The sequence below is a fragment of the Pleurodeles waltl genome, chromosome 3_1 (genome assembly GCF_031143425.1).
Source record: "Pleurodeles waltl isolate 20211129_DDA chromosome 3_1, aPleWal1.hap1.20221129, whole genome shotgun sequence".
Taxonomy (NCBI): domain Eukaryota; kingdom Metazoa; phylum Chordata; class Amphibia; order Caudata; family Salamandridae; genus Pleurodeles; species Pleurodeles waltl.
In genome coordinates, this window is record NC_090440.1 from 3,419,354 (window position 1) to 3,444,049 (window position 24,696).

Here is a 24,696-nt window from a genome sequence, read left to right on the forward strand (position 1 = left end):
GTTTGTATTTTTTATCCACCCTTGGGGTGATGGCTCTTGATTTTACGGGCTCTTCAAAAATTTGTTTTGCGTGCCGTAACATCCCCGGTAGCATTGGGAGACATTGATATTGGCTATGTGTAGCCGAGAGGGTGTTAAATAAAAAATCATCCTCTATAGGATCTGAATGCAGTTGGACATTGTGGAATTCTGCAGCCCTAGCCACCAGTTGTGAGTATGAGGTACTGTCCTCTGGCGGTGACGGCTTTGTGGGGTATGAATCTGGATCATTGTCCGGCACTGGGGTGTCGTATAGGTCCCAAGCGTCTTGATCCTGATCATCTTGACTTATGGTAGTTTGCGCTGGTGAGTGCATTTGTGGCGGTGTTTGTGCCGGCGATGCCTGTTGTAGTGGAGAGGGCGGAGGCGTGACTTTTTTGACCACTTTGGCTTGTGGTTGTGCGTCATCCTTGAGGAGACTGATCCTTCTTTTCCTCATTATTGGGGGAAGGGTTGATATCTTCCCTGTGTCTTGCTGGATGTACAGTCTCTTTTGTGTGTAGTCTGATTCTACACTTTGGAGCTTGTAAAGAAATGGCTCCCTGTTGCAGTTACCCCCCACATTTTGCCTGATACTGATGCTGACTTGACTGAGAAGTGTGCTGGGACCCTGCTAACCAGGCCCCAACACCAGTGTTCTTTCACCTAAAATGTACCATTGTTTCCACAATTGGCACAACCCTGGCACCTAGGTAAGTCCCTTGTAACTGGTACCCCTGGTACCAAGGGCCCTGATGCCAGGGAAGGTCTCTAAGGGCTGCAGCATGTCTTATGCCACCCTAGGGACCCCTCACTCAGCACAGACACACTGCTTGCCAGCTTGTGTGTGCTGATGGGGAGAAAATGACTAAGTCGACATGGCACCCCCTCAGGGTGCCATGCCAACCTCCCACTGCCTGTGGCATAGGTAAGTCACCCCTCTAGTAGGCCTTACAGCCCTAAGGCGGGGTGCACTATACCACAGGTGAGGGCATATGTGCATGAGCACTATGCCCCTACAGTGTCTAAGCAAAACCTTAGACATTGTAAGTGCAGGGTAGCCATAAGAGTATATGGGCTGGGAGTCTGTCAAAAACGAACTCCACAGCTCCATAATGGCTACACTGAATACTGGGAAGTTTAGTATCAAACTTCTCAGAATAATAAACCCACACTGATGCCAGTGTTGGATTTATTAAAAAATGCACACAGAGGGCATCTTAGAGATACCCCCTGTATTTTACCCAATTGTTCAGTGCAGGACTGACTGGTCTGTGCCAGCCTGCTGCTGAGAGACGAGTGTCTGACCTCATGCGGTGAGAGCCTTTGTGCTCTCTGAGGACAGAAACAAAGCCTGCTCTGGGTGGAGGTGCTTCACACCTCCCCCCTGCAGGAACTGTCACACCTAGCAGTGAGCTTCAAAGGCTCAAGCTTCGTGTAACAATGCCCCAGGGCACTCCAGCTAGTGGAGATGCCCGCCTCCTGGACCCAGCCCCCACTTTTGGCGGCAAGTCCAGGAGAGATAATGAGAAAAACAAGGAGGAGTCACTGGCCAGTCAGGACAGCCCCTAAGGTGTCCTGAGCTGAAGTGACTAACTTTTAGAAATCCTCCATCTTGCAGATGGAGGATTCCCCCAATAGGGTTAGGATTGTGACCCCCTCCCCTTGGGAGGAGGCACAAAGAGGGTGTACCCACCCTCAGGGCTAGAAGCCATTGGCTACTAACCCCCCAGACCTAAACACGCCCTTAAATTTAGTATTTAAGGGCTACCCTGAACCCTAGAAAATTAGATTCCTGCAACTACAAGAAGAAGGACTGCCTAGCTGAAAAACCCCTGCAGAGGAAGACCAGAAGACGACAACTGCCTTGGCTCCAGAAACTCACCGGCCTGTCTCCTGCCTTCCAAAGATCCTGCTCCAGCGACGCCTTCCGAAGGGACCAGCGACCTCGACATCCTCTGAGGACTGCCCCTGCTTCGAAAAGACAAGAAACTCCCGAGGACAGCGGACCTGCTCCAAGAAAAGCTGCAACTTTGTTTCCAGCAGCTTTAAAGAACCCTGCAAGCTCCCCGCAAGAAGCGTGAGACTTGCAACACTGCACCCGGCGACCCCGACTCGGCTGGTGGAGATCCGACGCCTCAGGAGGGACCCCAGGACTACTCTGATACTGTGAGTACCAAAACCTGTCCCCCCTGAGCCCCCACAGCGCCGCCTGCAGAGGGAATCCCGAGGCTTCCCCTGACCGCGACTCCTTGAATCCAAAGTCCCGACACCTGGGAGAGACCCTGCACCCGCAGCCCCCAGGACCTGAAGGACCGGACTTTCACTGGAGGAGTGACCCCCAGGAGTCCCTCTCCCTTGACCAAGTGGAGGTTTCCTCGAGGAACCCCCCCCTTGCCTGCCTGCAGCGCTGAAGAGATCCCTAGATCTCCCATTGACTTCCATTACAAACCCGACGCTTGTTTCTACACTGCACCCGGCCGCCCCCGCGCCGCTGAGGGTGAAATTTCGGTGTGGACTTGTGTCCCCCCCGGTGCCCTACAAAACCCCCCTGGTCTGCCCTCCGAAGACGCGGGTACTTACCTGCAAGCAGACCGGAACCGGGGCACCCCCTTCTCTCCATTCTAGCCTATGTGTTTTGGGCACCACTTTGAACTCTGCACCTGACCGGCCCTGAGCTGCTGGTGTGGTGACTTTGGGGTTGCTCTGAACCCCCAACGGTGGGCTACCTTGGACCAAGAACTGAACCCTGTAAGTGTCTTACTTACCTGGAAAAACTAATCAAAACTTACCTCCCCTAGGAACTGTGAAAATTGCACTAAGTGTCCACTTTTAAAACAGCTATTTGTCAATAACTTGAAAAGTATACATGCAATTTTGATGATTTGAAGTTCCTAAAGTACTTACCTGCAATACCTTTCGAATGAGCTATTACATGTAGAATTTGAACCTGTGGTTCTTAAAATAAACTAAGAAAAGATATTTTTCTATATAAAAACCTATTGGCTGGATTTGTCTCTGAGTGTGTGTACCTCATTTATTGTCTAGGTGTATGTACAACAAATGCTTAACACTACTCCTTGGATAAGCCTACTGCTCGACCACACTACCACAAAATAGAGCATTAGTATTATCTATTTTTACCACTATTTTACCTCTAAGGGGAACCCTTGGACTCTGTGCATGCTATTCCTTACTTTGAAATAGCACATACAGAGCCAACTTCCTACATTGGTGGATCAGCGGTGGGGTACAAGACTTTGCATTTGCTGGACTACTCAGCCAATACCTGATCACACGACAAATTCCAAAATTGTCATTAGAAATTGATTTTTGCAATTTGAAAAGTTTTCTAAATTCTTAAAAGTCCTGCTAGGGCCTTGTGTTAGATCCTGTTTAGCATTTCTTTTAGAGTTTAAAAGTTTGTAAAAGTTTGAATTAGATTCTAGAACCAGTTGTAGATTCTTAAAAAGTATTCCAACTTTTAGAAGCAAAATGTCTAGCACAGATGTGACTGTGGTGGAACTCGACACCACACCTTACCTCCATCTTAAGATGAGGGAGCTAAGGTCACTCTGTAAAATAAAGAAAATAACAATGGGCCCCAAACCTACCAAAATACAGCTCCAGGAGCTTTTGGCAGAGTTTGAAAAGGCCAACCCCTCTGAGGGTGGCAACTCAGAGGAAGAGGATAGTGACTTGGAGGAAAATTCCCCCCTACCAGTCCTATCTAGGGAGAACAGGGTCCCTCAAACCCTGACTCCAAAAATAATAGTCAGAGATGCTGGTTCCCTCACAGGAGAGACCAACACCTCTGAAATCACTGAGGATAACTCCAGTGAAGAGGACATCCAGTTAGCCAGGATGGCCAAAAGATTGGCTTTGGAAAGAAAGATCCTAGCCATAGAGAGGGAAAGACAAGAGATGGGCCTAGGACCCATCAATGGTGGCAGCAACATAAATAGGGTCAGAGATTCTCCTGACATGTTGAAAATCCCCAAAGGGATTGTAACTAAATATGAAGATGGTGATGACATCACCAAATGGTTCACAGCTTTTGAGAGGGCTTGTGTAACCAGAAAAGTGAACAAATCTCACTGGGGTGCTCTCCTTTGGGAAATGTTCACAGGAAAGTGTAGGGATAGACTCCTCACACTCTGGAAAAGATGCAGAATCTTATGACCTCATGAAGGGTACCCTGATTGAGGGCTTTGGATTCTCCACTGAGGAGTATAGAATTAGATTCAGGGGGGCTCAAAAATCCTCGAGCCAGACCTGGGTTGATTTTGTAGACTACTCAGTGAAAACACTGGATGGTTGGGTAACTGGAAATGAAGTGCATGACTATGTTGGGCTTTATAATTTGTTTATGAAAGAACCCATTTTAAGTAACTGCTTCAATGAAAAGTTGCATCAGTATCTGGTAGACCTAGGACCAACTTCTCCCCAAGAATTGGGAAAGAAGGCGGACCACTGGGTCAAGACTAGGGTAACCAAAACTTCCACTGGGGGTGACCAAAAGAAAGGGGTTACAAAGACTCCCCAGGAGAAAGTGGGTGACACTAGAAACAAAGAAAGAGAGTCCTCTGTAGGCCCCCAAAAACCAGAACAGGTGGGTGGGCCCCAAGACACAACCCAAAACAAAGGTGGGTACCAGGGTAAGAACTGGGATGCCACTAAGGCATGGTGCCATAACTGTAGACAGACAGGGCACCACACCAAGGACACTTCTTGTCCCAAAAACAAACCCCCTAGCAAAATCCCAGGGGTGACCAGTGTAGCCATTGGAGATGACTCCTCAGATGAGGAGGTCTTCATAGCCTTCAACTGGAAAAAGGGCCCAACAGGTGAGTTGGAGATTCCAGAGGGAAGTAGACACTTCCACCACCTACAGGTGAATGGAATCCCAGCCACTGCCCTGAGAGACACTTGTGCCAGTCACACTATTGTGCATGACCGGCTGGTGTTCTCAAACCAGTACATCCCAGGTGAGATGGCCAGAGTAAGAGTTAGCCCAGACAGGGTCACTGATAGGCCTGTGGCTTTTGTGCCCATAGAAGTGGGTGGGACTTTTAGCTGGAGAAGGGTGGTAGTCAGTACAGACCTCCCCCTTGATTGTCTCCTTGGAAATGACTACCCAGAGGTTAGTCAGAGCCCAAGAGAGGAACTGGTCCAGTGCCAGTCCTCTCCCAAGGATTCTGGAGTGCCTGCCTCTGCAGTAAATGCAAGTAGGCCCCAGAAGAAAAAGAAAAGGAAACAGAGTAGGAAAGGTGGACAACCTTTAGCCAAGGTTCCAGCAAGCCAAGGAGATTCTGCTCCAGTAGGGGAGAACTCCAAAAGTGGCTCTGATAAAGTCCAACCTGACCCACAAGAAGTCCTGGCTAGTCAGGCAACTGTTAAGCCTGAGTGGGTGGCTCCTCAGCTAACAGAAGAAAGAGTGGAAGAAGGGTGTTTACTACAAGATGTGGTAACCCCCCACTCTAATACAGCAGACAGGCACCCTGAACCCAAAGAAGCCTGTAACTTAGTCCCTTCCCTTGTAGGTGAAGAGCTAAAGGTGTGGTTCTGGGCACTGACAGCTGTCAGTGGCCTCTGCTGGGTGTTAGCCTTTATGGCTGCACTATCCTTGGCATGGTGGTCTGACCCCATGCCAAATAACAAATTAGGCCCCCTGACCCTGTTGGTCATGGTGGGGTTACTCCAGCTCTGGGTAACCTCTTTGGGTAAGCTAGGGGTGACCCTGGCTAAGATAAGATTAGCAGAGGTGGATACCTCTAACCCCAAAATAGAGAGAATGGGTGAAGACATAAAAAGCACAGACAAGAGGCAGTTCAGACTAGGTCCTATCACTGTGGAAGTGGGTCAGTTCCCCAGAGGGAATGACCTGAACAGGAGGATGTAAGGCAGAGTAGGCCCTGCAACAAACCAGCCTATTTCCTCTACTCTTCCTCGCCTGACAGACTAGGAAGACTCTCCCAGCTTTGGCTGAGTCTCCTGGCCTGTGGGCTGGGGGGGGCTTGTGTAAAGAAATGGCTCCCTGTTGCAGTTACCCCCCACATTTTGCCTGATACTGATGCTGACTTGACTGAGAAGTGTGCTGGGACCCTGCTAACCAGGCCCCAACACCAGTGTTCTTTCACCTAAAATGTACCATTGTTTCCACAATTGGCACAACCCTGGCACCTAGGTAAGTCCCTTGTAACTGGTACCCCTGGTACCAAGGGCCCTGATGCCAGGGAAGGTCTCTAAGGGCTGCAGCATGTCTTATGCCACCCTAGGGACCCCTCACTCAGCACAGACACACTGCTTGCCAGCTTGTGTGTGCTGATGGGGAGAAAATGACTAAGTCGACATGGCACCCCCTCAGGGTGCCATGCCAACCTCCCACTGCCTGTGGCATAGGTAAGTCACCCCTCTAGTAGGCCTTACAGCCCTAAGGCGGGGTGCACTATACCACAGGTGAGGGCATATGTGCATGAGCACTATGCCCCTACAGTGTCTAAGCAAAACCTTAGACATTGTAAGTGCAGGGTAGCCATAAGAGTATATGGGCTGGGAGTCTGTCAAAAACGAACTCCACAGCTCCATAATGGCTACACTGAATACTGGGAAGTTTAGTATCAAACTTCTCAGAATAATAAACCCACACTGATGCCAGTGTTGGATTTATTAAAAAATGCACACAGAGGGCATCTTAGAGATACCCCCTGTATTTTACCCAATTGTTCAGTGCAGGACTGACTGGTCTGTGCCAGCCTGCTGCTGAGAGACGAGTGTCTGACCTCATGCGGTGAGAGCCTTTGTGCTCTCTGAGGACAGAAACAAAGCCTGCTCTGGGTGGAGGTGCTTCACACCTCCCCCCTGCAGGAACTGTCACACCTAGCAGTGAGCTTCAAAGGCTCAAGCTTCGTGTAACAATGCCCCAGGGCACTCCAGCTAGTGGAGATGCCCGCCTCCTGGACCCAGCCCCCACTTTTGGCGGCAAGTCCAGGAGAGATAATGAGAAAAACAAGGAGGAGTCACTGGCCAGTCAGGACAGCCCCTAAGGTGTCCTGAGCTGAAGTGACTCTAACTTTTAGAAATCCTCCATCTTGCAGATGGAGGATTCCCCCAATAGGGTTAGGATTGTGACCCCCTCCCCTTGGGAGGAGGCACAAAGAGGGTGTACCCACCCTCAGGGCTAGAAGCCATTGGCTACTAACCCCCCAGACCTAAACACGCCCTTAAATTTAGTATTTAAGGGCTACCCTGAACCCTAGAAAATTAGATTCCTGCAACGACAAGAAGAAGGACTGCCTAGCTGAAAAACCCCTGCAGAGGAAGACCAGAAGACGACAACTGCCTTGGCTCCAGAAACTCACCGGCCTGTCTCCTGCCTTCCAAAGATCCTGCTCCAGCGACGCCTTCCGAAGGGACCAGCGACCTCGACATCCTCTGAGGACTGCCCCTGCTTCGAAAAGACAAGAAACTCCCGAGGACAGCGGACCTGCTCCAAGAAAAGCTGCAACTTTGTTTCCAGCAGCTTTAAAGAACCCTGCAAGCTCCCCGCAAGAAGCGTGAGACTTGCAACACTGCACCCGGCGACCCCGACTCGGCTGGTGGAGATCCGACGCCTCAGGAGGGACCCCAGGACTACTCTGATACTGTGAGTACCAAAACCTGTCCCCCCTGAGCCCCCACAGCGCCGCCTGCAGAGGGAATCCCGAGGCTTCCCCTGACCGCGACTCCTTGAATCCAAAGTCCCGACACCTGGGAGAGACCCTGCACCCGCAGCCCCCAGGACCTGAAGGACCGGACTTTCACTGGAGGAGTGACCCCCAGGAGTCCCTCTCCCTTGACCAAGTGGAGGTTTCCTCGAGGAACCCCCCCCTTGCCTGCCTGCAGCGCTGAAGAGATCCCTAGATCTCCCATTGACTTCCATTACAAACCCGACGCTTGTTTCTACACTGCACCCGGCCGCCCCCGCGCCGCTGAGGGTGAAATTTCGGTGTGGACTTGTGTCCCCCCCGGTGCCCTACAAAACCCCCCTGGTCTGCCCTCCGAAGACGCGGGTACTTACCTGCAAGCAGACCGGAACCGGGGCACCCCCTTCTCTCCATTCTAGCCTATGTGTTTTGGGCACCACTTTGAACTCTGCACCTGACCGGCCCTGAGCTGCTGGTGTGGTGACTTTGGGGTTGCTCTGAACCCCCAACGGTGGGCTACCTTGGACCAAGAACTGAACCCTGTAAGTGTCCTACTTACCTGGTAAAACTAATCAAAACTTACCTCCCCTAGGAACTGTGAAAATTGCACTAAGTGTCCACTTTTAAAACAGCTATTTGTCAATAACTTGAAAAGTATACATGCAATTTTGATGATTTGAAGTTCCTAAAGTACTTACCTGCAATACCTTTCGAATGAGCTATTACATGTAGAATTTGAACCTGTGGTTCTTAAAATAAACTAAGAAAAGATATTTTTCTATATAAAAACCTATTGGCTGGATTTGTCTCTGAGTGTGTGTACCTCATTTATTGTCTAGGTGTATGTACAACAAATGCTTAACACTACTCCTTGGATAAGCCTACTGCTCGACCACACTACCACAAAATAGAGCATTAGTATTATCTATTTTTACCACTATTTTACCTCTAAGGGGAACCCTTGGACTCTGTGCATGCTATTCCTTACTTTGAAATAGCACATACAGAGCCAACTTCCTACAGAGCTCTTGTCCAAATCTGTGCATCTGGCCACTTATTCCTTGTTCCTCTGAGTAGGATGAAGGTGTGGTATTTTTCGGCGCCGAGAGAGAATCTTTTTTCGGTTTCGGCACAGACAGAATTTTTGTTCCTTTCGGCATGGATTCTCGGTGCCGATGTTTTTCGGTGCCGGTATCTTGTCTTTGTCTCTCGGAGCCGCTTTCTCGGCTCCGAGGTTGCTCCATGGCGGTCCCTCGACCGGAGTCGGGTGTCTTCGCTATGGGCGTGCCCTTTTTCGGCGCCTTCGACGGGTCGCCTGTTTTATGGGTCGAGCCATGGCCTGTTGGCAGTGGCGTCCCCTGGGCTTTTGTCTTCTCGACGGTTTTACTTTTCGACGTCTTACTCACAGTTTGTTGCTGTTGTTCGACGTCGGAGTCTCCGGATTCTGATTCCGGAACCGAGAATGTTTCCTCTTCGTCGTCGAAACGTTGTTTTGTCGGCGTGGACGCCATTTGTAGACGCCTGGCTCTTCGGTCCCGGAGTGTTTTTCTGGACCGGAAGGCTTGACAGGCCTCACAGGTATCCTCCTTGTGCTCGGGGGACAAGCACAAGTTACAGACCAAGTGCTGATCTGTATAAGGATACTTACTGTGACATTTTGGGCAGAAACGGAACGGGGTCCGTTCCATCGGCTTCGATGTAGCACGCGGTCGGGCCGACCAGGCCCCGATGGGGGAATCGAAGCTACCCCAAAGTCTTCCGATGATCGGTGTCGATGTACCTAACTATCCCGATACCGAACGGAACAATACCGACGCTTTCTTCCGAGATTCTGACTAACTTTCCGAACCGAAACACGGAGCGAAAAGGAATACGTCCGAACCCGACAGCGGAAAAAAACAATCTAAGATGGAGTCGACGCCCATGCGCAATGGAGCCGAAGAGGGAGGAGTCCTTCGGTCCCGTGACCAAAAAGACTTCTTCGAAGAAAAACAACTTGTAATACTCCGAGCCCAACACCAGGCAGCGGACTGTGCCAAACATGTGTATCTGCAGCAACATATGCCATCGAACATATATTTTTCTATAACAAAACCTATTGGCCTGGAATTGTTTTTGAGTGTGTGTTCCTCATTTATTGCCTGTGTATGTACAACAAATGCTTAACACTACTCCCTTTGATAAGCCTACTGCTCGACCACACTACCACAAAATAGAGCATTAGTATTATCTCTTTTTGCCACTATCTTACCTCTAAGGGGAACCCTTGGACTCTGTGCATGCTATTCCTTACTTTGAAATAGCACATACAGAGCCAACTTCCTACATCTGGTGTTATATCTAGTGAGATGGATGGCGAGTGAACTGCTCGAGTTCACATGCGTTGAAGCATTGTCTTGAGTAGTGACAGAAAGGGGCGTTAGGAGTAGAGGACGTGTGCACATGTAACTTGGCTGAAGTGCATAAAAAGGAGGAAGATTTAGAAGGATAATTGGGAGTTCGGTGTTCAGAAAGGTTTGGAACGAGACAGAAGAGGGATAAGAGAAATTAACATACCCAACCATCCAAACATTCATAGATATGTATGCATTCGTACATATACACAAGACACGCATACGCCCGTGTGCGCGCCCACATGTACACAGGCTGGTATATCTATGCTGTCAGAAGGTATAGAAGAGTGTTTGTACCCTAACCCTATATCTAGGTTTCGGCTTATAAATGGGAGCTAGTTCCACATACAGGGACATGTATATCAACCACCCAATCTTCATACTAAGAAATGACCAAAAAATGCTTGTCAAACACAGGAGGACTTTCTCCAGGTTCATCCCCACTTTTAATGACTTTGGGTACTGGCATAATGACCGCACACAGGGGCGCTGCCATCCAGCACCCAGTGTATGCTCTCCGAGCCCTAAAGGTGCGAACCAGTGGGTACAAATGAATAAATTGTCACCGTTATGTTACATGTAGGTCTCTAGTAGAAAAGACTCTGCATACCCAGGAACAATAAGTGAAGGAGCCTTTGGTAGACATCAGCACCATCTGTCCCATCAGTAAAATGGGAGCTCAGGACTTGGCATTAGCCCTGGTACACAACTTCGATGGCAAGTGTAAAGGCGCACTTACCTGTACGCCCCTAGTACGTGGTTCTCAATAGTACCTACGGCCTGTACGTTAAGATGGGTTTAGCGGGCTGTACCACTATTTGTGGCAAAGACAACACGTGAGCCGCTGTCGAATGAACCCTCGGACCGGCCCAAACCTTCCTATGGATGCTCTAAGTCACCTCTAATGTCTGCCATAAGTGAACCTAGTTCGACACAGCAGGCCACAAGTCCAAACTCCATGTCCCCTACCAGAAAGATGGGATACTTATTCATTTTAATAAAATACATTTTTTTTAAAAAGTGTGACTTCTCACTGAAGCTAGCCTGGAGGGTGCTTTTACATGTTTAATACTTACATTCAATGCAACCTATTGTCAAAGTCTGTTTTAGCACAAGTATTCTAGAAAAGTAACTTTACTTTCCTAACCTGCCCAAACGGCCACTGTGAGGACATGGGGTGTATTATATGCTGTGTATAAAGAAATGGCTCCCTGTTGCAGTTACCCCCCACTTTTTGCCCGATACTGATGCTGACTTGACTGAGAAGTGTGCTGGGACCCTGCTAACCAGGCTCCAGCACCAGTGTTTCACCTAAAATGTACCATTGTCTCCACAATTGGCACAACCCTGGCACCCAGGTAAGTCCCTTGTAACTGGTACCCCTCGTACCAAGGGCCCTGATGCCAGGGAAGGTCTCTAAGGGCTGCAGCATGTCTTATGCCACCCTAGGGACCCCTCACTCAGCACAGACACACTGCTTGCCAGCTTGTGTGTGCTGGTGGGGAGAAAATGACTAAGTCGACATGGCACTCCCCTCAGGGTGCCATGCCAACCTCCCACTGCCTGTGGCATAGGTGAGTCACCCCTCTAGCAGGCCTTACAGCCCTAAGGCAGGGTGCACTATACCACAGGTGAGGGCATATGTGCATGAGCACTATGCCCCTACAGTGTCTAAGCAAAACCTTAGACATTGTAAGTGCAGGGTAGCCATAAGAGTATATGGGCTGGGAGTCTGTCAAAAACGAACTCCACAGCTCCATAATGGCTACACTGAATACTGGGAAGTTTAGTATCAAACTTCTCAGAATAATAAACCCACACTGATGCCAGTGTTGGATTTATAAAAAAATGCACACAGAGGGCATCTTAGACATACCCCCTGTATTTTACCCAATTGTTCAGTGCAGGACTGACTGGTCTGTGCCAGCCTGCTGCTGAGAGACGAGTGTCTGACCTCATGCGGTGAGAGCCTTTGTGCTCTCTGAGGACAGAAACAAAGCCTGCTCTGGGTGGAGGTGCTTCACACCTCCCCCCTGCAGGAACTGTAACACCTAGCAGTGAGCTTCAAAGGCTCAGGCTTCATGTTACAATGCCCCAGGGCACTCCAGCTAGTGACGATGCCCGCATCCTGGACCGAGCCCCCATTTGTGGCGGTAAGTCCAGGAGAGATAATGAGAAAAACAAGGAGGAGTCACTGGCCAGTCAGGACAGCCCCTAAGGTGTCCTGAGCTGAGGTGTGTCTGACTTTTAGAAATCCTCCATCTTGAAGAAGGAGGATTCCCCCAATAGGGATAGGAATGTGGCCCCCTCCCCTTGGGAGGAGGCACAAAGAGGGTGTACCCACCCTCAGGGCTAGTAGCCATTGGCTACTAACCCCCCAGACCTAAACACGCCCTTAAATTTAGTATTTAAGGGCTACCCTGAACCCTAGAAAATTAGATTCCTGCAACAACAAGAAGAAGGACTGCCGAGCTGAAAACCCCTGCAGAGGAAGACCAGAAGACAACAACTGCCTTGGCTCCAGAAACTCACCGGCCTGTCTCCTGCCTTCCAAAGAACTCTGCTCCAGCGACGCCTTCCAAAGGGACCAGCGACCTCTGCATCCTCTGAGGACTGCCCTGCTTCGACGACAAGAAACTCCCGAGGACAGCGGACCTGCTCCAAAAAGACTGCAACTTTGTTTCAAGAAGCAGCCTTAAAGAACCCTGCAACTCCCCGCAAGAAGCGTGAGACTTGCAATACTGCACCCGGTGACCCCGACTCGGCTGGTGGAGAACCAACACCTCAGGGAGGACCCCCGGACTACTCTACGACTGTGAGTACCAAAACCTGTCCCCCCTGGGCCCCCACAGCGCCGCCTGCAGAGGGAATCCCGAGGCTTCCCCTGACCGCGACTCTCTGAAACCTAAGTCCCGACGCCTGGAAAAGACCCTGCACCCGCAGCCCCCAGGACCTGAAGGACCGGACTTTCACTCCAGAAGTGACCCCCAGGAGTCCCTCTCCCTTGCCCAAGTGGAGGTTTCCCCGAGGAAGCCCCCCCTTGCCTGCCTGCAGCGCTGAAGAGATCCCTTGATCTCTCATTGACTTACATTGCGAACCCGACGCTTGTTCTAACACTGCACCCGGCCGCCCCCGCGCCGCTGAGGGTGAAATTTCTGTGTGGGCTTGTGTCCCCCCCGGTGCCCTACAAAACCCCCCTGGTCTGCCCTCCGAAGACGCGGGTACTTACCTGCAAGAAGACCGGAACCGGGGCACCCCCTTCTCTCCATTGGAGCCTATGCGTTTTGGGCACCACTTTGAACTCTGCACCTGACCGGCCCTGAGCTGCTGGTGTGGTAACTTTGGGGTTGCTCTGAACCCCCAACGGTGGGCTACCTTGGACCAAGAACTGAACCCTGTAAGTGTCTTACTTACATGGTAAAACTAACAAAAACTTACCTCCCCCAGGAACTGTGAAAATTGCACTAAGTGTCCACTTTTGAAATAGCTATTTGTGAATAACTTGAAAAGTATACATGCAATTGAAATGATTCAAAGTTCCTAATGTACTTACCTGCAATACCTTTCAAACAAGATATTACATGTTAAATTTGAACCTGTGGTTCTTAAAATAAACTAAGAAAATATATTTTTCTATAACAAAACCTATTGGCTGGATTTGTCTCTGAGTGTGTGTACCTCATTTATTGTCTATGTGTATGTACAACAAATGCTTAACACTACTCCTTGGATAAGCCTACTGCTCGACCACACTATCACAAAATAGAGCATTAGTATTATCTATTTTGACCACTATTTTACCTCTAAGGGGAACCCTTGGACTCTGTGCATGCTATTCCTTACTTTGAAATAGCACATACAGAGCCAACTTCCTACACAGTGTGCATGTGTTAGGGGAGGAGTCCCTTAGGGTGGCACAACATATGCTGCAGCACTTAGGGACCTTCCCTGGTCACAGGGCCCTTAGTACCACTGGTACCTTTTACAAGGGACTCACCTGGATGCCAGGGCTGTGCCAATTGTGGGAACAATGGTACATTTTAGGTGAAAGAACACTGGGCTGGGGCCTGGTTAGCAGGGTCCCAGCACACTTCTCAGTCAAGTCAGTATCAGGCAAAGCATGGGGGGTAACTGCAACAGGGAGCCATTTCCTTACAATTCCACACTGCAAAGTTCTGAAATAAACCTCTACACCTTAAAAAGATCATCACTGGATAGAATGTGTCTAGCACTGGATTACAAATGTTTCACAGAAGAGCGGATACATAATATCTCCTGGTGGATAATCTTTCAACGGCTTTGGTGCGTGTAAGGAAATGCCTCCTTGGCATGGTTGCCCCCTGACTTTTTGCCTTTGCTGATGCTATGTTTACAATAGAAAGTGTGCTGAGGCCTGCTAACCAGGCCCCAGCACCAGTGTTCTTTCCCTAACCTGTACTTTTGTATCCACAATTGGCAGACCCTGGCATCCAGATAAGTCCCTTGTAACTGGTACTTCTAGTACCAAGGGCCCTGATGCCAAGGAATGTCTCTAAGGGCTGCAGCATGTCTTATGCCACCCTGGAGACCTCTCACTCAGCACAGACACCCTGCTTGCCAGCTTGTGTGTGCTAGTGAGGACAAAACGAGTAAGTCGACATGGCACTCCCCTCAGGGTGCCATGCCAGCCTCTCACTGCCTATGCAGTATAGGTAAGACACCCCTCTAGCAGGCCTTACAGCCCTAAGGCAGGGTGCACTATACCATAGGTGAGGGTACCAGTGCATGAGCATGGTACCCCTACAGTGTCTAAACAAAACCTTAGACATTGTAAGTGCAGGGTAGCCATAAGAGTATATGGTCTGGGAGTCTGTCAAACACGAACTCCACAGCACCATAATGGCTACACTGAAAACTGGGAAGTTTGGTATCAAACTTCTCAGCACAATAAATGCACACTGATGCCAGTGTACATTTTATTGTAAAATACACCCCAGAGGGCACCTTAGAGGTGCCCCCTGAAACTTAACCGACTATCTGTGTAGGCTGACTGGTTCCAGCAGCCTGCCACAAACCGAGACATGTTGCTGGCCCCATGGGGAGAGTGCCTTTGTCACTCTGAGGCCAGTAACAAAGCCTGCACTGGGTGGAGATGCTAACACCTCCCCCAGGCAGGAATTGTCACACCTGGCGGTGAGCCTCAAAGGCTCACCTCCTTTGTGCCAACCCAGCAGGACACTCCAGCTAGTGGAGTTGCCCGCCCCCTCCGGCCAGGCCCCACTTTTGGCAGCAAGGCCGGAGAAAATAATGAGAAAAACAAGGAGGAGTCACTGGCCAGTCAGGACAGCCCCTAAGGTGTCCTGAACTGAAGTGACTCTAACTTTTAGAAATCCTCCATCTTGCAGATGGAGGATTCCCCCAATAGGGTTAGGATTGTGACCCCCTCCCCTTGGGAGGAGGCACAAAGAGGGTGTACCCACCCTCAGGGCTAGTAGCCATTGGCTACTAACCCCCCAGACCTAAACACGCCCTTAAATTTAGTATTTAAGGGCTACCCTGAACCCTAGAAAATTAGATTCCTGCAACTACAAGAAGAAGGACTGCCTAGCTGAAAAACCCCTGCAGCGGAAGACCAGAAGACGACAACTGCCTTGGCTCCAGAAACTCACCGGCCTGTCTCCTGCCTTCCAAAGATCCTGCTCCAGCGACGCCTTCCAAAGGGACCAGCGACCTCGACATCCTCCGAGGACTGCCCCTGCTTCGAAAAGACAAGAAACTCCCGAGGACAGCGGACCTGCTCCAAGAAAAGCTGCAACTTTGTTTCCAGCAGCTTTAAAGAACCCTGCAAACTCCCCGCAAGAAGCGTGAGACTTGCAACACTGCACCCGGCGACCCCGACTCGGCTGGTGGAGATCTGACACCTCAGGCGGGACCCCAGGACTACTCTGATACTGTGAGTACCAAAACCTGTCCCCCCTGAGCCCCCACAGCGCCGCCTGCAGAGGGAATCCCGAGGCTTCCCCTGACCGCGACTCTTTGAACCTAAAGTCCCGACGCCTGGGAGAGACCCTGCACCCGCAGCCCCCAGGACCTGAAGGACCGGACTTTCACTGCAGAAGTGACCCCCAGGAGTCCCTCTCCCTTGTCCAAGTGGAGGTTTCCCCGAGGAATCCCCCCCTTGCCTGCCTGCAGCGCTGAAGAGATCCCGAGATCTCTCATAGACTAACATTGCGAACCCGACGCTTGTTTCTACACTGCACCCGGCCGCCCCCGCGCCGCTGAGGGTGAAATTTCTGTGTGGACTTGTGTCCCCCCCGGTGCCCTACAAAACCCCCCTGGTCTGCCCTCCGAAGACGCGGGTACTTACCTGCAAGCAGACCGGAACCGGGGCACCCCCTTCTCTCCATTCTAGCCTATGTGTTTTGGGCACCACTTTGAACTCTGCACCTGACCGGCCCTGAGCTGCTGGTGTGGTGACTTTGGGGTTGCTCTGAACCCCCAACGGTGGGCTACCTTGGACCAAGAACTGAACCCTGTAAGTGTCTTACTTACCTGGTAAAACTAACAAAAACTTACCTCCCCCAGGAACTGTGAAAATTGCACTAAGTGTCCACTTTTGAAATAGCTATTTGTGAATAACTCGAAAAGTATACATGCAATTTTTATGATTTGAAGTTCCTAAAGTACTTACCTGCAATACCTTTCGAATGAGATATTACATGTAGAATTTGAACCTGTGGTTCTTAAAATAAACTAAGAAAAGATATTTTTCTATACAAAAACCTATTGGCTGGATTTGTCTCTGAGTGTGTGTACCTCATTTATTGTCTATGTGTATGTACAACAAATGCTTAACACTACTCCTTGGATAAGCCTACTGCTCGACCACACTACCACAAAATAGAGCATTAGTATTATCTCTTTTTGCCACTATCTTACCTCTAAGGGGAACCCTTGGACTCTGTGCATGCTATTCCTTACTTTGAAATAGCACATACAGAGCCAACTTCCTACAGTGCGTACCCACCCCCACCACCACCACCACCCCCCCCTCCCCACACACACAAAACTCCACTTTTAACCACAACCTACGTAACGTATACCTCTGCAACCTACATGAAGCGTGCTCCAGCCATAAATTACCATGGAGTAATAGTTGTACCCTAAACTTTAGTGATTTGTAAACGGTGCACTATATAAAAATAAAAAAATAAAAATCACCACGCACCACCACACCTGCCTCCAGGGCCAATGACTTAATGCAATGGTCCCATGCGTGTAACCTAAGTAACTAGGTGGTATAGTACTAGGATGTCCGTGATGTCAATTAACATTGCCCGAGTGACACAATATGTCAGTTTACAAGCCATGCTGTATTGTACAGTTCAGTAAACAGGTGAACTTCAGTGTTTTTTGTTTTTAAACGTTAAACGTTAATTATGACCTTACGGTGAGTAACTTGTTTCAATTCCTAGTTGACAGTCTCCCTCTATGTACAGGGAAATGAATTCCCTGTGACCAGTGCGGAGGAGAAACGAGGGTGGTTCTTGCATGAAGACGAGACCGAAGGAGAAGCAAAGGTAAATTGTCAAGTATGGATGTAAGCAATCCGAGTGCTCAAATTATGTGTCCCCAAACAAACTAGCAAAAATCCTCACTGCGGTCATGCAAATGACGTTTAGGGATACACATCACCAAAAGGAAACAGATTATGCCTGAGCCTTGACTGCATACGTGTAGAAGGCCAAGTACATAGTCCACTATGTCTTGTTTAGGCTCATGAAGAGGTCTCTCCCAGCCTTCTTTAACAAGAGAAAGTGGTCCCCTTACAGGGTGGCCAAACAGAAGTTCAAAGGGTGAGAATCCTACTCCCTTCTGAGGCACCTCTCTGTAAGCGAAAAGCAGACATGGCAGGAGGACATCCCATCTCCTTTTGAGTTTTTCTGGGAGCCCCATGATCATGCCCTTTAATGTCTTGTTGAATCTCTCAACAAGGCCATTAGTTTAGTTACAATCCCTTTGGGGATTTTCAACATGTCAGGAGAATCTCTGACCCTAGTTATGTTGCTGCCACCATTGATGGGTCCTAGGCCCATCTCTTGTCTTTCCCTTTCTATGGCTAGGATCTGTTTTTTCAAAGCCAATCTTTGGCCATCCTGGCTAACTGGATGTCCTCTTCACTGGAGTTATCCTCAGTGATTTCAGAGAGGTTGGACCCTCCTCTGAGGGAGCCAGCATCTCTGACTATTATTTTTGGAGTCAGGGCTTGAGAAGCCCTGTTCTCCCTAGATAGGACTGGTGGAGGGGATTCTTCCTCCAGTTCACTATCATCTTCCTCTGTGTTATCCACAGAGGGGTTGGCTCTATCATACTCTGCCAACAGCTCCTGGAGCTGTGCTTTGGTAGGTCTGGAGCCCATTGTTATTTTTCTTATGTTACAGAGTGACCTTAGCTCTCTCATCTGGAGATGGAGGTAAGGTGTGGTGTCGAGTTCCACCACATTCACATCTGTGCTAGACATTATGCTTCTAAAAGTTGGAATACTTTTTAAGAAACTAAAACTGGTTCTAGAATCTAATTCAAACTTTTAACAAACTTTTAAACTCTAAAAGAAATGCTAACAGGGACTAACACAAGGCCCTAGCAGGTCTTTTAAGAATTTAGAAAACTTTTCAAATTGCAAAAATCAATTTCTAATGACAATTTTGGAATTTGTCGTGTGATCAGGTATTGGCTGAGTAGTCCAGCAAATGCAAAGTCTTGTACCCCACCGCTGATCCACCAATGTAGGAAGTTGGCTCTGTATGTGCTATTTCAAAGTAAGGAATAGCATGCACAGAGTCCAAGGGTTCCCCTTAGAGGTAAAATAGTGGTAAAAAGAGATAATACTAATGCTCTATTTTGTGGTAGTGTGGTCGAGCAGTAGGCTTATCCAAGGAGTAGTGTTAAGCATTTGTTGTACATACACACAGACAATAAATGAGGTACACACACTCGGAGACAAATCCAGCCAATAGGTTTTGTAATAGAAAAATATCTTTTCTTAGTTTATTTTAAGAACCACAGGTTCAAATTTCACATGTAATAGCTTGTTTGAAAGGTATTGCAGGTAAGTACTCTAGGAACTTTGAATCATTGCTTTAGCATGTATACTTTTCACATAAAACACAATAAGCTGTTTTAAAAGTGGACACAGTGCAATTTTCACAGTTCCTGGGGGAGGTAAGTTATTGTTAGTTTTCACAGGTAAGTAAGTCACTTACAGTTCTCAGTTTTTGGTCCAAGGTAGCCCACCGTTGGGGGTTCAGAGCAACCCCAAAGTTATCACACCAGCAGCTCAGGGCCGATCAGGTGCAAAGGTCAAAGAGGTGCCCAAAACACATAGGCTTCAATGGAGAGAAGGGGGTGCCCCGGTTCCGGTCTGCTTGCAGGTAAGTACCCGCGTCTTCGGGGGGCAGACCAGGGGGGTTTTGTAGGGCACCGGGGGGGACACAAGTTAGCACAGAAAGTACACCCTCAGCAGCGCGGGGGCGGCCGGGTGCAGTGTGCAAACACGCGTCGGGTTTCCTTCAGGTTTCAATGGGAGACCAAGGGGTCTCTTTAGCGGTGCAGGCAGGCAAGGGGGGGGGCTCCTCGGGGTAGCCACCACCTAGGCAAGGGAGAGGGCCTCCTGGGGGTCGCTCCTGCACAGAAGTTCCGTTTCTCTAGGCGCTGGGGGCTGCGGGTGCAGGGTCTTTTCCAGGCGTCGGGAAATGGAGTTCAGACAGTCGCGGTCAGGGGGAGCCTGGGGATTCCCTCTGCAGGCGTCGCTGTGGGGGCTCAGGGGGGACAACTTTGGTTACTCACAGTCGTAGAGTCGCCGGAGGGTCCTCCCTGAGTTGGTTGTTCTCCACCAGTCGAGTCGGGGTCGCCGGGTGCAGTGTTGCAAGTCTCACGCTTCTTGCGGGGAATTGCAGGGGTCTTTAAATCTGCTCCTTGTAACAAAGTTGCAGTTCTTTTGGAGCAGTGCCGCTGTCCTCGGGAGTTTGTCTTCTTCGAAGCGGGGCAGTCCTCAGAGGATTCAGAGGTCGCTGGTCCCTTGGAAAGTGTCGCTGGAGCAGGGTTCTTTGGAAGGCAGGAGACAGGCCGGTGAGTTCTGGGGCCAAGGCAGTTGGTGTCTTCTGGTCTTCCTCTGCAGGGGTTTCAGCTTTGCAGTCCTTCTTCTTGTAGTTGCAGGAATCTAATTTCTAGGTTCAGGGAGAGCCCTTAAATACTAAATTTAAGGGCGTGTTTAGGTCTGGGGGGTTAGTAGCCAATGGCTACTAGCCCTGAGGGTGGGTACACCCTCTTTGTGCCTCCTCCCAAGGGGAGGGGGTCACATCCCTAATCCTATTGGGGGAATCCTCCATCTGCAAGATGGAGGATTTCTAAAAGTTAGAGTCACCTCAGCTCAGGACACCTTAGGGGCTGTCCTGACTGGTCAGTGACTCCTCCTTGTTATTCTCATTATTTTCTCCGGCCTTGCCGCCAAAAGTGGGGGCCGGGGGCGGGCAACTCCACTAGCTGGAGTGTCCTGCGGTGCTGTGACAAAGGGGTGAGCCTTTGAGGCTCACCGCCAGGTGTTACAGCTCCTGCCCGGGGGAGGTGTTAGCATCTCCACCCAGTGCAGGCTTTGTTACTGGCCTCAGAGTGACAAAGGCACTCTCCCCATGGGGCCAGCAACATGTCTCTAGTGTGGCAGGCTGCTGGAACTAGTCAGCCTACACAGATAGTTTTACAATAAAATGTACACTGGCATCAGTGTGCATTTATTGTGCTGAGAAGTTTGATACCAAACTTCCCAGTTTTCAGTGTAGCCATTATGGTGCTGTGGAGTTCGTGTAAAACAGACTCCCAGACCATATACTCTTATGGCTACCCTGCACTTACAATGTCTAAGGTCTTGCTTAGACACTGTAGGGGCACAGTGCTCATGCACTGGTACCCTCACCTATGGTATAGTGCACCCTGCCTCAGGGCTGTAAGGCCTGCTAGAGGGGTGTCTTACCTATACTGCATAGGCAGTGAGAGGCTGGCATGGCACCCTGAGGGGAGTGCCATGTCGACTTACTCATTTTGTTCTCACTAGCACACACAAGCTGGTAAGCAGTGTGTCTGTGCTGAGTGAGGGGTCTCTAGGGTGGCATAAGACATGCTGCAGCCCTTAGAGACCTTCCCTGGCATCAGGGCCCTTGGTACCAGAGGTACCAGTTACAAGGGACTTATCTGGATGCCAGGGTGTGCCAATTGTGGAATCAAAAGTACAGGTTAGGGAAAGAACACTGGTGCTGGGGCCTGGTTAGCAGGCCTCAGCACACTTTCAATTCAAAACATAGCATCAGCAAAGGCAAAAAGTCAGGGGGTAGCCATGCCAAGGAGCCATTTCCTTACAATACGCACATGCCTCAAAGAGGGAGCAGATGAATGACTAAACAGTGTTTCAATGATGGCACAGACCACTCAGGAAGCTAAAAAAAAAAAAAAAAAAAAAAAAAAAAAAAAAAACACACAAAGTATAAAGGTAGAAGGTGCTCGGTAATCATGAAGGGTTTTATTCGTCAGTCCCAGGGACGAACACAGCGACTGGACAGTATCCTGCATCGGTACTAGAGTTCCTTGGGTCAGACATTGCTACAATATCAAACATTGACTTGTGTACAATTAAAGACAAGAATCAGCGTACACCGAAACCCAGCAGGTGGACAGCCTTACAGTACCCTTTGCATAATTCACTGTACCTCTGCGTGTAATTCTGCAGCACTTGAACTTGAGTTGCGAGGTACTGTGGGAGCTCCCACGTGACCTCGTTGGTCTGAGTGTTCCAATAATAATAGCAGCCTGTGTTTTCATCCCAAACTTCTTGCCAGTCACCCATCTCAACCTCAACTAGAAGGAAAAAACAAAGTTATTAATGAGAAGCACGCATCACCGAAGGCCTGACGACCCCGAGCTAAGCTAGTGTAGAGTTGGCCCGAGTGCAGACACCGATGGCTGCGCCAACATCCCTTTCACTCTGGATCAGGCAGCAGGACTAGAAAGGTAAGACCAGTTCCAAGAGTAAGGACACTATGGAGAACACATCTGAAGTAGGAGGCATGCACAACTCTCAGATTATTCTCTCCAAGAGGGTGGCTCACCTCCTGCCAGGGAGCACTGAGTATTGTACTGCCAGGCTGACTCTGCAAGCAACGCATCTCCATTCTCAGATAACGCGGTCATCACAGGGACTCCGTCTTTAGGCTCGGGCCGTGGAGGGGTTGGTGGCGGAGCAGTAGAAGCACCGGCTGCGGATTCCTCAGGTGGTGGTGGAGCCGTGATGGCATCAATTTCCTAAAGAGACATTTTGAATGATTTACTGTGAAAGAATACAAACAGTTACTGGACAATGCAGAGCATTTCCCTGAGCTCAAAGGCAAGAGTATAAAACCTCATCAGTGAGGGGTAACCTTGTTCTTGAATAAATAACTATAACACTGGTTTTCATAAACCTTGAGGACTGAGCAAATACCTACAAGAGACGCTTAAACTCCACTGAAACATCTTTAAGTTGAAAACAATTCCAGAAACGTTTATGCTACCAAACTGGTAGTTACTACGTTAACCCACAAAGAATTAACACCGCAGCTCATACGGACTGCCAAGAGAATTCTTTAAAGAAAGAGGTCAGTTAAGAGTTTGTCAGCTTGAACACTTCTTGATACACACATTGTGCACTAGTCTGCCATTTTGGCCCCAGTTCTTCTTTCTTTCCTCTTGGGAGTTTAAAAGTAGGTTGGATTAGCCAGCCCCCTGCGACTTTTATTGCTCACCTCTCCTCCCTTGCGGAGGCAGTAAGGTCTGAACAGATTAACCTCTCCTTCCATAGGGAGGCAGTAGGGTCTGAATATTCACCTCTCCGTCCATAGAGAGGCAGTAGGGTCTGAATATTCTCACCTCTCCTTCCATAGAGAGGCAGTAGGGTCTGAATAGTCTCACCTCTCCTCCTCATTCTGCAACGAACCATTAGATGGTGGAATAAAGACCAACATATAAACCCAGAAAGAAACTGGACCACATGCTAACACCCAAACTTCCACATTGAAAATGGCAGCCCTCCAGACAGTACAGTTGTATCACTCACTGAAAACAGGCATCTGACATGTTAGTGTGAAATAATTCTCAACAGGAAGAGACTGCGCTGTTAGAATAACCATCTGACATGCAACAGCGACAAAAGGGGCATCAGAAGGTCTGCCGACGCGACAGCCTGTACACGTCAAGGTGATTACAGCGGCAAGGACCAACAAATATAGGTTCTCGGTTCAGAATCGGTTGCTTGCTTTGGGGTACACCCAAAGACCAGCAGCAAGAATGTAAAAAATAATCCATTCCTTCTGCGTCTCCCGCAGTGAAAGAGGATTCACAGCCACTTCTGCCACTGTAGACGTGCCCAGAGGATCAGGTCGATTGCCTAGATCTAAGAATAAGCAGTTTCCACCACACACACACACGTGATCACCACTACGATCTAAAGCTACGCACCAGAACATTATCCCGCTCTTCAGCAGCTAGAAAGTCGTAGCCTGGAGGAGCACACCGAGTTCCTGGAGCCCGTTCACCTCCCCACTGTGGAGATGCTACTTATTTATTACATAAAACACCCTGGCGAGTCAGAAGTATTAAACGGGTAACCTTATACTAACCGCCAAGAAGTTAGCCAGGGTGCTTGCGATATCACCAGTTGGGTTCCCATTTGCCCTCCGTGATGGTTTGGTTTTTTCTGTAGTACTACCAGCAACATCATCGTCCTCGTCATCACTGTCTGCGTAAGCGCCCAGCAGACACAATCCACCTGGCAAAATAAATAAAGTAATTTGTAGTGGGTCTGATTGCAGATTCTACCTTACTTGAGCCACTGTTGAGCTAACATCCCACAGCACCCAATAAAAAGGAGAGAAGGCATCATTCTACAAGCCTGGTAGTGCCTGAAAGAACACCAGGAACAAAACTAAAATATTGAGAAACAGAACTAAAAAGTGAACACCACCACTTTAGGGACTGCCATCCAACCCAAGGCAGAATTTAGCTATCACGACCACCAACACAAACAAGCACTGTTTACACTAGGGCAGGGGTCCTTAACACTTCCAACCCACTCCTTGTACTCTATGGCAAACCCCAGCATATGAAGGTCGCCATCTTAGTGCCCAGTTAATGCCCTACAGAGGACCTGATGTACGACAGATTCCTTCCATTCACCAAGCATCTTGTACCATAAAGAGCAGCTAGGGTCCAGAAACACCCATGTTTGTGTTAACACAAGCCAAAGGCGAGCACCAAATGGGAGCTCTGATGTATTGAGTATTGCCCAGTATATAGGGTGGGTTCTTTTTTCACATGTACACAGGCACTACAATATATAAAGTTGAGGAAGTTGCACAAAATTAGAGACATGAATAGACATGATGCAATTAACTGTCACCATGAGGACCATTTATCACTTGTACAAATTGTGCGTGCCCAAAAGAGAGTTTACCACCCAAAACTAGAAGGAACCTGCAGTCCTCGCAGGGAGCAGTGAATTGGCCTGCCTATAACAGTTACCAGATTCCTACAATCAAGAC

General features: G+C 49.2%; 1 protein-coding gene across 1 annotated transcript in view; it reads right to left on the reverse strand.

Annotated features, from left to right (window-relative positions):
- FNBP4 (formin binding protein 4) overlaps window positions 1-24,696 on the reverse strand; it is a 316,742-nt gene that overhangs the window by 270,705 nt on the left and 21,341 nt on the right. The window contains exons 3-5 of the mRNA XM_069221602.1: window positions 23,776-23,924; window positions 22,231-22,423; window positions 21,832-21,979 (exon numbers count right to left, since the gene is read on the reverse strand). Of these exons, the coding sequence (XP_069077703.1) occupies window positions 21,832-21,979; window positions 22,231-22,423; window positions 23,776-23,924 (490 nt within the window). The remainder of the gene's footprint in view (window positions 1-21,831; window positions 21,980-22,230; window positions 22,424-23,775; window positions 23,925-24,696) is intronic.